The sequence below is a fragment of the Aspergillus chevalieri genome, chromosome 1, assembly GCF_016861735.1.
Source record: "Aspergillus chevalieri M1 DNA, chromosome 1, nearly complete sequence".
NCBI classification, from domain to species: Eukaryota; Fungi; Ascomycota; class Eurotiomycetes; order Eurotiales; family Aspergillaceae; genus Aspergillus; species Aspergillus chevalieri.
This window is the reverse complement of record NC_057362.1, coordinates 157,552-174,286: the sequence shown is the minus strand read 5'-3', so window position 1 is coordinate 174,286 and position 16,735 is coordinate 157,552. Positions and strand designations below refer to the sequence as shown.

Genomic DNA, 16,735 nt, shown 5'->3' with positions numbered 1-16,735 from the left:
CATTTTCATCGATTCCATCAATTTTTGTTCACCCTTACTTGAAGTCACTACTACACTACTACATCATGGTCGTTCACTCCCTCGTTCGTCGGGGCGTGGAGATGGCCTCGGACCATTTCTCTAAGAATCCCGACCAGCAGCAGCCGGATATCCAAGTCTCGACATGGCTGTTGGTTCTCTGTGCTTTTACTTCGCTGGCCTTTGTGCTGGCGATGTGGTCGGTATGTCGCGCTCTTTCCAGATACTCTCAAGCATAAATATACTGAGAACTTAGGTCGACTACACCTATGGATCCGTCGTTGCGACTCTCGCTGCCGTCGAAGATACCAACCCTGACCTCTATGTCCGTCTCGATGCCGACTACGACCCCTCCAAGCCCGACAGCATCGACCCCATTGCAAAGGATGTCGATGGCGCCCCCAAGCCCATCACCAGCAAGCTGCGTACCACCATCTCCCACCTCCGCGCCCGTGCCGGCCGCTGGTCCCGATTCCGCGGTTTCGCCATGTACATGACATACGGTATTGCGCGGGGATCCTTGTTTATGATCCTGCCGGTCGGATCGGACCAGTTCTGTGGACAGTTTGCTATCCAGACGGTTCTGGCCGTGCTGTTGGCCAACCTGCAGATGGCGTGGGTGCACATTGTCGTCTCGAAGCCTTCGAGCAAGCGTTTCTACCAGCGGATCCCCGGGTTCAAGAGCTGGGTGCAGATCGCGCCCGTCGCTGCGTTTGAGAATATCGTGGTGGGCCTTGCGTTCTTCCTGCCGCTGTTGATGGCTAAGGCGTTTGGTGGCTGGGATTCGGCTATGGAGGAGGTGTCATCGACCGCGCCGCCTACCAAGGCCTTCTGCCAGATGTGGGCGATGACCATGGTGCCGTCCATCCTATCGTACCTGGTCTCGATCCCTGCGCAGGCCATCTTCGTCCGTGTCGCGGCGTCGATGCTCCCTGAGGAGGACGAGGCTATTGTGCCATTTGACCGCTCGTTTGGCGGTAAGGTGGTTCCTGCTATCCTTGGTGGTAGTGGACGGTTGAGCATCATGGATGCTTGGAGGACGTTTGACCGACCGGCGCGGGTTCGGTATCTGAAGGTGATTGGCAAGGTGCTTTTGATGCAGGGTGCTTTGTTGATCACGTTTACTTTGGCGCTGTTGGCGCAGTTTTCGTTGATGGGGGTTGAGACGATGCAGAAGGTGATTGCTCACTCTCGGAGTGCGTAACTCTTTTCTACGTTATGATACTGGATATGATACTCTCAGGCCAATTTGTCTCTTTTGAATATCATGGAGTTTATCAGTTACACTCTTTATCAGTTACACTTAGCCTGACACCGTAGTGATGCTTACCTGTGGCGGTGGCAACCGCCATAGCGGATATAACTCGGCATTTATTCTTTGCTCTCAGAGTATTGTAAGAGTTTGAATCTCGACTGTTTTCTTGACCGAGTAGTCCTGTTGCCGTAGGGCTGTCAGTTCCACTTCATCCGCAAGGTCTTTCTCTTCCTTAACTTAACCCCGCCACTCCCCCACTCTCTCTGCACGCCATTCCGCACACCGCCTGGCCACAGCGCTTCCAACCTACAAGTACTTGTACTATTGTACCTTCTCTACTCTACCTGGACTTATCTTGTCCTTGCTCTGCTCTGCTCGTTCCTGCATACCCTCGACCCGTCATATAAAGAGAAATGGCCACCACACCGGCAGGGCGCATGCTCTCGCGCCAACTGCAGCAAATGCAGTCCAGCAAAGATATCCCGGGGATAAGCTGTGGTCTGGTGGATAATAACGTGTTCGAGTGGGAGGTTATGTTGATGATTTCGGATGATGTGCAGTTGTATGGTGGTGCGTTCCCCCCTCCCCCCTGTATCCAGATTGCGTGGCGCAAATACTTGCGAATGAAAGGAAATGAATGCTAATGACTGGTGACGGCGCTTAGGAGGCTTCTTCCGTGCTCTCCTCTCCTTTCCCCAGGAATACCCACACATGCCTCCGAAGATGAAATTCGAGTCGCCTCTTTTCCATCCTAATAGTATGCCCCCCTTTCCTCCTGTTCCCTCCTTTCCCACCGATATCGAACAGCGATACTAACAAGCGACAGTCTACCCAACCGGCGAAGTTTGCATCTCCATCCTGCACCCCCCCGAGGAAGACAAATACGGCTACGAGTCCGCCGCCGAGCGCTGGTCCCCCGTGCAAACGCCCGAGACGATCCTGTTGTCAGTGATTTCGATGCTGTCGTCTCCGAACGACGAGAGTCCGGCAAATGTGGAGGCGGCGCGGTTGTGGAGAGAGGATCCGAAGGAGTTTAAGAGGAGGGTTAGGAGGTGTGTTAGGGAGAGTTTGGGGGAAGAATAAGTTTTCTTGATTCTGGTTTTGGATGAGTGGTGGTGGTGAGGTTTCGGTTATATGGGGAGAGAAGAGGGAGATACTGGAGGAAGGGTTGGTGATAGATGTGGTTGTTATTTGCGTGTTATCATGCATTATGTCTGTTGATATGATTGGAGTTTGATGTTTTCGGTATGGAGTTAATCAAGTTTTTTTTCTCTTTTTTCTTTTTGGCATGCATCAGCAGTGCAGTATATAGAACAGAGCATGATAGCTTATAGCTTTGCAGCACCGGTATTAGTCAGAACATACTTAGATTGGATCTATTCGCATGACATTGCATCGTATTCACGGAATTTCTCATACTTATCGAAAACTATCACTACTCCAGTGAAAGACAGGATCTAACTTACCCAAGACTCAACACCTACAAACATATCAACCAAGTCCAACCACACCAAGGATGAATGTAAACCCAAAGCCTTCAAAACAGCCTCCACAGGATCCTCACTAATCCCAACACCACAGGCAATCTTCTCGCTCCTCCGCGAAGCCCCCTTGATAAAACTTGCAGTTGGCCTTTCATAAACCCATGTCCTCTAGCACCTCGAATTCAAAACCAACACCCAGCCGCTGCTCCGCAGTCACCGAGATCATATCCAAGACCTCAGGCCAATGCCCGGCAATCCCATGCCTAAAGCCCAAATCGTGCAGATCGGTAAAACACCCACATATATACTTCTTCCCGTAGGTGCCAGATGGTATCTGGTGAGACTTCGAAGTCTCTCTTCATGGTAAAGTCTCTGATGATCGGTGCGAGTTCGAGTTGCATTTCGCGTGTTTTTTATGTGCCGGTGTCGATTGAGTCGTCTCGTGAAGTCGTATTCGGCCTGTGAGGATGATGGCATGAGATTTTGATTTTTTTGTAGCCCAGTTTTAGCAGGGCTTGGAAATACGTCCACTTGCTGTCTTCATCCATGGACTGTTGTAGTTAACCTCTGTTAGTGTGGTTGCAGGCGTGGTAGCTCGCCGTATGTAACGCCTTATTCCCAGTCCTGAGATCACTCGCCAGCCATCGCGGCGCTTGGTCACTTCCGGGCCATCGCCTATCAGGCGCATTAACCGTGGGAAAGCGATCCTACTTTATCGCTTGATCAGGATGACACAATTGAGCGGCGTATCTCGGCCGTTGGCCGTGCGTCGTCCCTTGCCCAGCATCGCGTACTGTACAGGTGTAATAAAGATAGAGGACGAATGCATATGCAAGCAGAGTTGGAAAGTGGTCACGAGCGCTTATTCCAGGATAGATATTCCGTGGAGCTCTTTCCAACGTCATTGAGATTATGCTTACGAATACGTATGTAAGGGGCTTGGTATGCGGAGGCTTATCTTGATACAGAAATATAGAAGGTGACTTGATTTGGTTTGAAGTTGTCGTGGTTGGTAGATATAATGCAATGAATAGGGATTATCTGATGCGCCTACTGTTTTGAGATGAACTGCATATACTAGCAGTAATTGCTTCAAAAAGGATGTCTTATGAGTTATGACCTTTTGCAAGAAGTATTGAGATAAGACTGAAATAAATCATTGCCGTTGAACTATGTATGCACTGATCTACGCCTGGGCATGTATGAATCAGGTTTCCTGCATGTTTTTAGCACGCGAGCCAGGGCAAGTAGGGCTGCTCAAATAAGCATCTTCCAAGAATGTAAACATTCCATGTGATTTCTACACCGTCATACTCTATCTCAACGTACCCCTGGCCATATACTTGTATGCACTTCATCAATGTTCCAATCATTATTCTCTCCACACTCGAACAAGGGATACATACAGGTCATATCAACGTGCATCATCTTATCGCCTTGCAGCGGGTCCCGGAATGGCGTTGCTCCCTTTCTTCACTTCGAGTTTTCTTTTTGAAGACAAAGATACCTGCCGTCGAATGAGAATCAGGATGGAAAAAGCATTGGAAAAGTCACGATGTCTTCGACGGACTGTGAAAAACCCCCGGTCGATGTGACCTTTGCGTCTGACAAGTTGGCCGAGCCTGAGCCCTATATTATCCTTGATCGTACGCAGAAGAGATTGATCACTTTTGTGGTTACAATTGTTGCGTCCTGTAAGTTGCTCACTTCCCGTATATGGAATTGGTATAGATACTTACGGATATAGCTTCCACGTTAGCGTCGAATATCTATTTCCCCGCCATCCCCACCATCGCTGAAGATCTCAATGTCTCTGTCGAACTCGTTAATCTTACTGTCACCGCGTACTTTATTTTCCAAGGCCTGGCGCCTAGTCTTTGGGGGCCGATCTCTGATGCTAAGGGTCGTCGCACGGCGTATGTCGGCACGTTGATCGTGTTGCTGGGTGCACGTATCGGCCTCGCACAGACAAAGGACTATACCACGCTTATTATCTTGCGGTGTCTCCAAAGTACAGGTAGCGCTAGTACGAATGCCATCGGATCAGGTGTGATCGGGGATATCACCACGCGGGCTGACCGCGGGGGATACATGGGATTTTTCCAGGGCGTCATGTTAATTTCGATTGCCATCGGTCCGATCATTGGAGGTGTTCTGGCGGGGTCCCTAGGCTGGAGGTCTATTTTCTGGTTTCTGACCGTGTATAACGGAGTTTTGCTCATGATGGTCATATTCTTGGTTCCTGAAACCTTGCGTTCAATCATTGGTAATGGCAGTCGAACGCCATCTCAACGGATTGCGCAATTTCCGTTAACCCTTTATCAACGCTATACCACGGTGAAATGGGACGCAGACAAAGTCCCTCAGCAGGATCCGGCACCGAAGCGCGTCGACGTCCTGGCACCGCTGCGCATCTTAACCAGCAAAATGGCCGCGGCTATAATCATCTTCTTTGCAATTTATTTCACCGTCTGGCAAATGTGCATCACCGCCATGTCGACTCTCTTCACGGCCCGATACGGTATCACGGAGATCCAAACAGGACTGACTTTCATTGCTAACGGCGCAGGGTCTATGGTTGGTACGCTTATCACAGGCAAAATCATGGACTGTGATTACCGCCGTGTTCATGAGAAATTCGAAAAGGACGAACGCCTCGAGTCTGACGGACGCATCTTCCCCCTGGAGAGAGCCTGGCTCGGCCCGGTCCCTGTCTACGCGAGCATGCAATGTCTATCCATACTTCTTTTTGGATGGACGGTGCAATACCCAGACCAAGTCCATATCGCAGTCCCCATCGTCGCGACCTTTTTCACCGGGTAGTCAACTGTATCTACTCAGTCGAACGTCACGACGTATCTGGTCGACATCTTTCATGACCGTAGTGCTGCTACTACTGCTAGTATTAATCTTGCGCGGTGTTGTTTGGCGGCTGCTGGGTCTAGCGCTATTCTTCCCATGGTGCATGCTGTTGGGGCTGGAGGGGCGTTTACTATCTGTGTTGCGGTGCAGCTGGTCGCGATGGTTGGATTGGGTGTACAGTGGAAATGTGCTGGTGTTTGGAGGAGTGTCAAGGAATCTACCATGTCATAGTTATTGTTGTTGTGCTGGACTCAAAAATGTGTAGTAAAATACCCCACTAGTCCCAAAGAGGCAATCGTGAATTTTCTTCGCATCTCCAACCTCTCCCCTCCAACTATGGAGTCAATATCCAGCCTGTTAACTGTGGTAATCACCACGTCGCCAACACCTTCAAGTCCGTCTACTGAACTAATCTCATCAGTGATAGAATCATTTCGGTTGCATTGTCCTGAATTGGCCGCGACGCGGGTGATCGTGGTCTTTGACACTTTTGACCGGATCGCTGCCCAGAACCGTTTAAAAAGTGGATCCGCGTCGCTGGAGGTAGCGCAGCACTACAGTGCTTACAAGGAGAATGTCAAGTCGCTTGTCTTACGCGAGTATCTGAATGATAGCGAGCATGAACATGATCTCCAACAAGCTACGGCTACAGCGGAGTTCGGCTCGCCAAATGATGAGAACAACAGCGTTGAGCTGTCCATAATTCATACGCCGGATAGGCACGTCACATTCATTGAACCAGTCGCGAGGTTAGGATTCGGCCTTGCCGTCCGCTCTGCCCTACGTGTTGTCGAAACACCATACGTCTGGGTCCAACAGCACGACTGGGCCCTGGTAGCCGATATCCCTCTGCAACCATTACTAGAAGTAATGCGCTCCTCCTCAGCAGAGGCAAACACAGACACCCCCAAACCCATAAAATACATATCCTTCCCCTCAATCCGCATGCTGCGCTACGCCATATCAGACTGCGTCAACAGCTACCCCGCCCTTCGAACCCTGACCGCCACACTGAAAGACGACTTCCCATCATCATCGCAACCAGATGTTAGAGTCCCACTGACGCCGCTGTTCTTCTGGTTCGATAAGCCGCATCTCGCGTCTACGGAGCATTACCTGTCAAGAGTGTTTCCTACACGTCTGGCGATGCGTAGGGGCGAATTTATTGAGGATAAGATTGGGCAGAGGGCGAGGGGGCAGATGAAGGATGGGGAGTGGGGGAAGTGGGCTACTTGGCTTTATTATCCGGATGAGGGGAGGGAGCTGTGTTTGAGGCATTTGATGGGGAGGACTCGGAGGGGTGGGGAGGGGGGTTTGGTGGGGAAGTATCACAAAGGGACGTGATCTCTACACTTAGGTCTCTGTGTCTTCCACGCTTATGGGATCGTTTCTGGAGTTTCGATATTAGCGTGATGCAATGATGCCGATGCCGGGAGTCGATCGATTATATTCCATTAAACCGATATAAGTTGCACAGGTCATGCCCCTTATCATGACAGCCAGGCCTTCCAACACAGAAATGACATCATCTTGCCATCTGTGTTAGAAACGCGGACTTGGAGGGCATATCTTTTTCTACTTCCGAATTGAAGGAACAACCCTGCTAAGATACGGGCTCTTTAACGAACCTGCGTTGTCCAACATTCTTTGTGATGTAACTAGTCAATCCGCTCACTGGACAGAACACTGAACACAGAAGGAATAGAACATGCATCATATATATTGTAAAGTCTAAGTTGTATCTATTAATGCTGGCTCCAAACATGCGGGTATCATCGCTTATAGGTGAGATTTCGATATATGTACGAGAGGCGTATGTACGGGGTGCCTTACGGCACACGTGGTTTCCTCCAACTTCCTTTCCGGATAGACTTGAGGAAGAAAGCTGGGTGGAGGACGGTAAACGACAGCACAGCCAGTGCGACCATCCTGGTCAAGTTAGTCTTCGTGTGTTGAGATGGCAGAATGAGGATACGTACATTCCGTCAAGGACAAGGAATTCGTTCTCTTTTTGCATCAGTGGGTTGCCCCAGCCGCCTGCCATCTCGGGGATACTGTGACGTGTTAGCAAATGCGCCGCTATTGGTGATATGGTGACATACCGATAGATACATCGGATCAAAACGGTGACATAGGCAAAGACCTCACCCCCAATAAGCAGCATCATGTTCCGGGGCGAGATATATCCATCCTGCTGCTTCTCCCCCGACAAACCACCGCCGTTCTTCCTAAGTCTCAGGAAGAAATCCAGCGTAAGAATACCGCAAACCGACATCGTAGCCACCTGGAACGCGATACCAGCAATCATAATATCATCTCCAATCTTAAGCAGCGTCTGATCGGTACTCCCCGCAGAAGCTGCGACACCACCACCCGCAGCCTGCAGAAGAAGCGATCCAATATCCGACCCGATGAATATCCACGTAAACAGCTTCGGCTTGAGCTTCGAGTGCTCCGGACCAAGGTAGAGAATGATATGCTTGATCGTAAGATAGATACCGGCAGCGATGAACGTAGGCGAAAGAATCAAACAAACGATCTGCAGCTTGAACGCTGGCGGCGACCACGGGTTATAGTGCATTAGAATCCGACCGATGTAGCCTGCAACTTCGAGGAAGGCGCCGATAACCAGGGCTGTCGCGAAGCCCCATGCTTGGTAGTAGACGCCGAAAAGCATCTGGAGGATCCCGCAGATGCCGAAGAACACGGCGAAGAAGATGTTTCCGCCTAAGTTGGGGTAGTAGCCGTACGTTGATGCCTCGACGGGGCATAAGGGTGTGACTTCGGTACAGCCCGACATGGTGGCCGAGGATTATGGGTGATGACAATGACCGGAACGAACGTAGCAAGGGACGTGAATCGGTTAAATATGGACAATCCGAACGAGGGTGAAAGAACGAAAGAAAGACAGTTGGATCGCATTTCTCCAGAGCCTTCTTGGCCGCAGGGAACCTGGTGTATTTGAACAGGAGCCGTTGTCCGTCCGATTACCAAGAATAGTAAACCTCCGAGTGTCAAAGTGGGCCGGGAGGTTGAAACCGGGTTAAAACCGCTGTTCTCATGGCTGTTATTGGCTCATTGATCCGTTCTCGCTCTCGCTCTCGTTCTCGCCATCGTTCCTAATCTTATTCTCGTATATTGTACTTGCGCCCCACTGCCGAGCCTCCGATATCCGTTCATGTATGCGAGACCCGACGGTCTCGCATACGTGGTGGGACGGTGTTTGATAAGCGGTTTTAAGGTGGGAGTTATCTCCGGCTGTACCATTGAATGGTATGGGGTAGGTAACTCAGAGTGACGCCGGAAAGGCCACAAAACGTCGACTTTAAGATACATTTTCGTGGGATTTCCGTCCTGGCGTCGCCGCTTTAAAGCGGCCATAGGTAAATTTCCTAAATAGGTAAAGCGCAAATACACTCACCAGGAACATTTACACCCAATTTATCTATAGTTTCATACTGGGAAGCGCTTCCATCATGGCTTTTAATACCAGCCAAATAGCTATATAAACACCCAAAAGACTGATTTCAATGTATATTTCGTTCTTTTCAAGCACAGTTCCTAGAGTTCCTCCTCTCCTCTCTTTTGCTCAATCAAAATGACTATCACGAAACTTAGAAACTGTACCAAACTCAATATCAAGTCCAAACATCAGACCAATAGGTCGCCTAAATTCTGGAACCATCTTGTTTGAGGGCCCTTAAAAAGATAGAAAGATAGAAAGAGACTTTGCAGAATCCACAAGAGTTAGAAATGCCGGCGTCACGTTCCGGTGACGAGAACTAGTAGCGAATCCTGATTGCAAGAGACCTATCCACCAGGGCCGCCCTTGCACTGTCTGCCTCGCTAGATCAGCCAGACGGGGTTCGACTGGCAACTCCTCGATCCGGAGCTCGTGGACGAACAGCGCGGAGAGACCGTCGACCGTTCCAAGGCTGATATTTATGCTTGAACATCCATGCATGCAGCACATGAATCGCTACAGCCTCGTCACCATCTGAGGTCCAATCATGGAATGTCGCTTGGGATATCACGCGCCAAAATCGTGTCCAGTTACCTCCCAGGGCTGAATCCATGACTGTTGGTCCTCGGTTACATAAAGGGCGTCCTTCCCCCGGCTGGTGGCATTCTTTCATTTTCCTCTTTCTCCCCTTGTCCGACCGCGTCATTTCTTTCTGCGACCTCCGCAACACCGGCAGCACGATGGAGTACCATCCAAATGCAATTACTATACCCTTACTATACTCGATGATGAAGAAGCACCAGGTCGCGAGCAAGGTCACTCACGACCTCAGAGGGCTTCTCGGCCTGATTACAGTTACTGAGGATGGGAAGACACGATGGATGATGCAACTGATGATGTGACAACATCCCCTACTCGCGAACGCAAAAAACACGACGGATGGGAAGTCTATCACGTCAATTCTGGTATGGGCCTCTGACATGATCTTATTCCTTGGCTAACAAATTAGTAGGAGTATGCCCGTAAGAAACTCCAAAAGACACTTGAGCGCTTAAGTTCAACAGCTGCAAGAGAAGCTGTGTGATTCTCACCGCAAAAACCAAAAGCTCCAGGAAGAACTTCAACAGGAACAGGAGAAGCATTGGAAAGTAAAAGAGGAGCTTGGCCAAGAAACTCAAAGGCGTATTTTCGAGTGCACAATCTGTGTCCAGCAGCCGGATTGCTGGGTGATCCTTCTAGGTTGGCACCTGTTTTGCAAGAAGTGCATAGACAAGTGAATAGGAAATCCGGAGATGCCGAACACATGTCCCACCTGCAGAAAATCTATTACAGGGCAGGTGGAATGCAACCCGTATGGCACAGTGGTTTGTTTTTAAAGATCGCTGAAAGTTTTATAGAATAGAGTCCGTATTTCAGTTGGAGACCCCGGGACTTTCTGGAAGCGGATCGGGAGATACTCCGAGAAAATTCTCCAGCTCGTTCTCGCTTATTTCTTTCGAAAAGTGATTGTCTATTGACAGGATGTCCGGCATCTCACCAACAGTCCGTATTTACTGAATTGTAGACTGAGAGAAAGAGGCTTGGTACATGCAAATGTTCTTATCACAATATGTATTGATTGAAAATGGTTGCCTAGGGCTTCCAACGTGGTGACATTTCGGCCATAGAAATGAGAATCATCCTTCTCGTAAATTCGAGACCCATCGAGGATCCGCATACAGCAATGGGCTGCTGGAAGAAATCCTTCGTGACAACTAGAAGGCAATGCAACCAAGCTAAACATGGCCGCATCAGGCGTTGACTATGTGTGACTTGCAGGAAACAAGAAACTTCATTATCATTATAAGTATCGAGCAAGAAAGTGAATTAACTCCGAATTAAACTCCAATGACATGACAGTGAATCAAAACGCCTGCTTCTGGAAAGCCCAGTTTTCAGTGTCAGCCAAAATATCCTGGAGGTAATACTCCAACGTCTTGATCTGATCCTCCGTTCTCTTTGGCTGCCGCTGCCTCGATGGGAAGCGGTCAGACCCGCTCCTCTTCTTCTGCTTCTCCTGCTTATCCCGTCCCTTATTCTCCAGAATGCGAGCCACATTGAGGGAGAGCAGGAACCATCCATCTCCCCGGGGCGCTCTAAACAACCACGACAATCTTGGCAGATCTTTCTTGCACTGCTTTTCGTCGTAAGTGTTGGCCTGACCTCTAGGAAGAGGCATGGTGATCACACCCTTCATCCGGCACCGGTTGAAATCGGCCATAAAGACGGGAGCATGGCTACCGGCCTTGATCTGGTCGCGAACACTTCTGCTGTATTCTTGGAAATCGGCATCGGTCGTCAGACGGGTGAACATGCAGACCTCTCCCTTCATCATCCACTGGTAGCACATCTCCAAAAGATCATATAATATCTGACGATGCTTGCTCTTGATATCATTCTCGAATTCGACTGTCCATGCATCGTCAGCCTCACAGATCAGCTCTTTCAAGATGCTGGCATAATGAGGTAATCTCGCAGAATCGGATGGGGGACGAATCGAGTTGGTCGGAGATGAGATCGGCGCATCCATCCACATGCTGACATGAGAGTCAAAGTACTCCGACAGGTCAGGGATCGGGTCATGATAATAAGGCGATGCAGATTTGGCGTTAAACGTATAATTCCAGTCGCTGGCCAGCATCAACAAAACACCATTCCCGGCTACCTGAGGTGGCCCCCAATGAGGATTCTCCGCAAGACCAGCGGCATAGACAACCTTATTAGTGACCTCCTCAAAGGAGTCCCACTGGCTGTGATATCGCACCATGGCACTGACATTGAGCAGGCGAAGGAACTTCCGGTTGCTCTGATCGCCAATAGAATAGCCCATCTTTTCCAGCTCCCCACTCGTCTTGGGCGTACGGAAGTATCCGGACCCTTCCAAGATGGCTGCTGCTTCCTCCAGATCATTCACCAAGATGGCGATATCCGAGCTCTGGAAGCCATAGGGATCAGGGAAGCAATCAAGATACTTGTACAAGCCGTGAAAATGGAACACATCTTGCCCAGTCCAGATCTTGTACGGGAGCCCTGCCTTGTAGAAGTGATGGCATGGCTCCCAACGGCTGCCAATGTCGAGGTATGGAGCTCTCTTGTCCTGCTCCGGTTCCTCGACAGAGGATGGCAGTTCACGGACTCTGGCCGCGAAGTTTCGAACGGTCAGTCGTGACATCGTGTTGGTTGACTATGAGGCAAGAGGGAAAAAAGGAAGAAGAAGAAAAAAATGACTGTGCGAAGTTTTTTAGCCCATGATGATGGTGCACTTACTGCCTCCGTACGTAATTGACTTGATCGTAGCCCTAGCTATGATTTAGTGATGCCTTATATCCTAGGCAAGAATGGTCTAGAGCCTTGGCAGATTAATGCCTTTATGCGCATAATTTGTGCACACGCAACGGGCGGTATCGTCCGCCGTAGCCGAATCTGCTCTCCCGACGTTATACGAAAACGACGACCGTGCTTCCCGTTTCAGAGGGTTGTGAGAGTCCCTATTCGAAATAGAGAGATATGAGTACACGTCCGCGAAGGGCCCATACCAAGTCACGCAATGGCTGTGATCAGTGCAAGAAAAGGCGCGTCAAGGTGGGTACTTGCAGCAATGAAGATGCTATCTGGTGTATTTGTATAAAGCTTCACTTTTCTCACGTCTCCTAGTGCGATGAGCAAGGACCACCGTGCTCAAACTGTACGTCGCGGCAGCTGGAATGCACATACTTGAAAATACCAAGAGCCCGTGATCGTCCCGAGCAGCCATCGCCAAGTCCTGCCGGCAGCCAGACTCCCAGTGTAGGCCTGGCGCCAATCGTGCATCTTCCAGCTATCAACGGAGCAAGCGGACCGTTCACTGCCTCTGGTCTTCGGAGCTTGGAGCTGATGCACAAGTTCTCAACGGAGACTTCTATGAGCCTTAGTAATGACCCGTCTGACTTCCATGTCTGGCAGATGGTGGTTCCTCGGAAGGCGTTGGAGCATGATTTTCTTTTGAGTGGTATTCTGGCTGTGGCTGCTTTGCACGTCGCTACGTCGATTGAATCCCCAGCGGCTTTGTCGTACATTGACACGGCACTTGAATATCATAATATGGCGTTTGCGCCGTTCCGACGGGCTTTGGACCATATTACTCCTTTTAATTGTGATGCTGTATTCGCACATTCGATCATCACGACAATCATTGGCATAGCCTTGCCACGACTCACAGCGACTAGAGATGAAAGCTCGAATATGACAGAAAACATCATTATTGTGTTTGAGTTGCTGCAGGGCGTCAAGAATATCGTCTGGATTAGCGAGCCATGGCTCCATACGAAGCTCTTTACTTCACGTCGCGAATTCTGGAAAGAGTCGTCTGTCACAGAATTGGATCCTGAGACAGAAGCTGCTCTAAATAAATTAGCCACACTAAACAATGATACCATGGCGACTGTCGATCAAGAACAACATCGCATGAACCGCGACGCCATCGCTCTTCTTCATCGGTGCTTCTTGAGACATGCCAACGCGCGGGATGCGGCATCTGTTCTCACTTGGCTTGCTGCGGTGGACAAGGATTTCGTCGATTGCTTACGACGCCGTAAACCATTTCCTTTGCTGATTTTGATGTATTGGGGAGTTCTGCTTGGAACGCTCGATGGGCAAATGTGGTGGGCTCGGAACTCGGGCAAGGCACTGGTCACGGAATTGCTGGTTGCGTTGCATCCCGGTGTTTTCCAGTGGGAAGGGGCGCAGTTGTGGCCGAAACAGAAATTGGGTCTTTAACTGTGCTGTCACAATTACCAGGACGGTGCGCTCAGGATCTTTGCTATAGTCCCAAAGCAGTTAACGTGAGCTATCTTCCTTATGTGACAGAGAAGCAGCACGACATTGGCATTTGAACGGAATGATACCCCGTTCTGCGAGTTTAAAAGAATATCCTATCAGCATTCGCATGAAAAACATTCATATGTTACGTTGGAACATACTACGATACCGCATAGTTTCGAGATAAGTTTTATAGTCAGCTAATTGAACATGAGCAGAACCCAGTCTCGGATCATTTCCTCTAAAGTTTTGCCCTTTGCTTATGCTTCTCATAAACCTCCTTTACTCGTGCAATATTCAGGCCCTCCATCTCATGTTTACACGAGGCCAGACTCAATGGACCGCCCATTTCTTTCAACCAATAGGACCGGCCACAGTCGAAAACCCAGTTGCGACTTGCCACCTTGACCAATTCGGCCAGAAAGTGTTGTGGGACACTATAATCCTCCGTGAAGACAATGGTGGGCAGCGGGAATCCCGGTGGTGCATTATTATCCACAAGGCGCAAAAAGTCATCGAAAGTCATTGGGTGGTATAGTTGTGATCCGATATGGACGATCCCTTGCGTGTTTGCTGCTGCGTGCATAAGACAACTATTGGCGACAAAGTCCACCGGAATCTCATCGAGTGTGTTCATGCCGCTTTTATATCCCTTTGTCGCGTGCCAGACCTGGGTTCCGGGTTCTGCCACCAAGAACTCAGCAAATTTCCGCATGGGCGTTGAGTTCGGAGGCCCATAGAGTGGATATGGATCGCGCATGGCAGCACCGAAAATCGTTGGTCGCACCAGAAGCAATGGCAAAAGCGGATATCTCTTCAAAAACAACCACTCCGTGAGGTGCTTTGCGAAGGCGTATGTTGATGAGAAACGAGACTCATTTGGAGATGTACCAGACGATATGATTTGCGCCAGCTCCTCTTCCGGATCCTCAACAATTGAGTATTGTCTTTCCCCGACATAGCCATCCGGAAGGAAACTATTCCCATATGCCGTTGAGATTTGAATGAAGAGCTTAAGACGTCTAAATCGTGAAGCAATCCTTCCCAGCTCCAATGGCGGAAGACAATTCTGTTCAACCGCGTCTTTAAGATCCATGGTGAAAGAGATATTTGCCGCTGCATGGATGACCAGCGTGACCTCTTGCTGCAATCTTTTGAGATCCGCTTCCTTGATACCAAAATCCGATTTCCTCATATCACCAATGACGAAGTGAATCTTCCCTGAACTGAGTATGGCCTGTGCTTGTTGAGGCATTGACTTCTTCCATTTCTCGATGGCTACTTGCGGAGACGTGCGAATCAAGACGAAGATTTTGTGGGTTGGGAGTTGCAAGGCCAGTTTGTATAGGAGGCAACTCCCTAGTGAGCCTGTGCTGCCTGTGAGAAAGACTGTCTGGCTTTCAAAGAACCTTGCATAACCCGTCTTCTTCACCTCTTCCTCGCGTGACGGGGGTGTTGGGGCGGACATCGACTCGGTTGTTGCTCGTCGTCTAAGCGATAACTGTCAACTGCCAGACGGTCAAGTGCTTTCTTGGCGTTACCGTACCTGACGATCAGACAAGTGACGACCGTCAATCTTCCAATACTGGTAATTGACTGGAAGGAATGTTTTAACACCTCAATATGCAGGTGCGATGCACGTTTCCTTTATATGGCCTCAGTGCTCGGGGTATGTCGCACCTCCCGTGTGGTGACACAATCATCAATTGAATGCCACTTGATCTTCAGCTTGGGATAGCGTAGCATTCATTACTTAAGGGGAACTGTCTGATTCGATCGTTCGTTGGATATCGCGTTTCGGCTTATTATAAAAAGCCCGGACCCTTTCCTAGGTTTTCTCCAGCTGCCTACATGTGCAGCCGAGGTATGGGTGGTTCGTGCTACAGCGCTTATGCATGGACTGCTTACTATGGAGATTATTGTGGATTGTTTGTATGATATAATGTTCTATATCAATGCTAAATTTATATGCTGAGATTCCTTCTCGGCGGGAGCTGGCTTCTAGGACATAGTGTCCAGACCGACATCAAGTGAAAAGTATATGACATTCATCTCAGTCTTGTTGACCATCAGCACTACTCATTCCTAGCATCATTTTTCTCTGCGTTGCTTGATATTCATTGCTATTGTTCCTATTTCTTGAAATATCTGTCTCCTTCGTTGACAACGTCATCTTTGGAGTCATAGAGGGCATCCTTCTTTTGTGACCGGTAGCTAGACTTCTTCTATCGATTGCGAAGTATTAGCCGCCGATGAAGGCATTACCTTCTTTCGTTAGACCTACGTTATGGCATTGACCTTTGTTCTCGCTTTGGAGGATCTCACTTAAATCCGGACGGTCTATGCTTGGTGCTTTGACATGCTGCAACTAGTTGCTACGCTTGGATGTCTCCATGGGCTTGGTGGATTAAATTTGCAATGCTTGAAGAGCAGGGGACCGCAATCTCACCGAGCTCAATGTGGCAATGACTGGAAAAATTCAACGTATTACTCTCCCCGCTAGATTACTTGAAGGTCACGATTGAAGTCTAACATCGCAATTGATGTATATATAAGAGAAGACTTTCATAGAATTACGACTGGTAGGCCAATACTTTCCAGTAATTGGAGTCAAATCCTGAGCAGCACTGATCGCCATCCGCGTCTTAACGTCCACCAGGAAAAATAGGATCAAGAAAGTGCGCGCAGTAATCAAGATGAACAAGCGAATTATGACTGCTGCCTTTTAGGTAAAGGTAGAAACTTCTTGGATAGGCAGTAGTCCGTAGCGCAAGAGAAATGTCCCACTCCATCTGTTTTTCCCTCTTCAATTTCCCC

The 16,735-nt window shown here is 49.3% G+C and overlaps 8 protein-coding genes across 8 annotated transcripts; 5 read left to right on the top strand and 3 right to left on the bottom strand.

Moving 5' to 3' along the window:
* Positions 1 to 65: 65 nt before the first annotated feature.
* ACHE_10060A (uncharacterized protein) lies at positions 66 to 1,222 on the top strand (the record flags this gene model as incomplete). The annotated part of the gene is made up of 2 exons (XM_043281075.1): positions 66 to 221; positions 275 to 1,222. 2 exons carry the CDS (start codon positions 66 to 68, stop codon positions 1,220 to 1,222), a joined length of 1,104 nt encoding a protein of 367 aa, XP_043131180.1.
* A 464-nt stretch (positions 1,223 to 1,686) lies between these two features.
* UBC15 (putative ubiquitin conjugating enzyme) lies at positions 1,687 to 2,356 on the top strand (the record flags this gene model as incomplete). The annotated part of the gene is made up of 3 exons (XM_043280963.1): positions 1,687 to 1,843; positions 1,938 to 2,030; positions 2,100 to 2,356. 3 exons carry the CDS (start codon positions 1,687 to 1,689, stop codon positions 2,354 to 2,356), a joined length of 507 nt encoding a protein of 168 aa, XP_043131179.1.
* A 1,956-nt stretch (positions 2,357 to 4,312) lies between these two features.
* ACHE_10058A (uncharacterized protein) lies at positions 4,313 to 5,580 on the top strand (the record flags this gene model as incomplete). The annotated part of the gene is made up of 2 exons (XM_043280852.1): positions 4,313 to 4,451; positions 4,505 to 5,580. The coding sequence occupies 2 exons, from the start codon at positions 4,313 to 4,315 to the stop codon at positions 5,578 to 5,580; spliced, it is 1,215 nt and encodes a 404-aa protein (XP_043131178.1).
* A 375-nt stretch (positions 5,581 to 5,955) lies between these two features.
* Positions 5,956 to 6,963, top strand: ACHE_10057A (uncharacterized protein; the record flags this gene model as incomplete). The annotated part of the gene is made up of 1 exon (XM_043280741.1): positions 5,956 to 6,963. One exon carries the CDS (start codon positions 5,956 to 5,958, stop codon positions 6,961 to 6,963), a length of 1,008 nt encoding a protein of 335 aa, XP_043131177.1.
* A 485-nt stretch (positions 6,964 to 7,448) lies between these two features.
* ACHE_10056S (RTA1 domain-containing protein) lies at positions 7,449 to 8,419 on the bottom strand (the record flags this gene model as incomplete). The annotated part of the gene is made up of 3 exons (XM_043280630.1): positions 7,449 to 7,548; positions 7,599 to 7,673; positions 7,722 to 8,419. The coding sequence occupies 3 exons, from the start codon at positions 8,417 to 8,419 to the stop codon at positions 7,449 to 7,451; spliced, it is 873 nt and encodes a 290-aa protein (XP_043131176.1).
* A 2,566-nt stretch (positions 8,420 to 10,985) lies between these two features.
* On the bottom strand, positions 10,986 to 12,293 carry ACHE_10055S (uncharacterized protein; the record flags this gene model as incomplete). The annotated part of the gene is made up of 1 exon (XM_043280519.1): positions 10,986 to 12,293. The coding sequence occupies one exon, from the start codon at positions 12,291 to 12,293 to the stop codon at positions 10,986 to 10,988; it is 1,308 nt and encodes a 435-aa protein (XP_043131175.1).
* A 335-nt stretch (positions 12,294 to 12,628) lies between these two features.
* Positions 12,629 to 13,876, top strand: ACHE_10054A (Zn(II)2Cys6 transcription factor domain-containing protein; the record flags this gene model as incomplete). Its single annotated transcript, XM_043280408.1, has 2 exons — positions 12,629 to 12,703; positions 12,776 to 13,876. The coding sequence occupies 2 exons, from the start codon at positions 12,629 to 12,631 to the stop codon at positions 13,874 to 13,876; spliced, it is 1,176 nt and encodes a 391-aa protein (XP_043131174.1).
* A 283-nt stretch (positions 13,877 to 14,159) lies between these two features.
* Positions 14,160 to 15,386, bottom strand: ACHE_10053S (fatty acyl-CoA reductase; the record flags this gene model as incomplete). The annotated part of the gene is made up of 1 exon (XM_043280297.1): positions 14,160 to 15,386. One exon carries the CDS (start codon positions 15,384 to 15,386, stop codon positions 14,160 to 14,162), a length of 1,227 nt encoding a protein of 408 aa, XP_043131173.1.
* Positions 15,387 to 16,735: the final 1,349 nt, after the last annotated feature.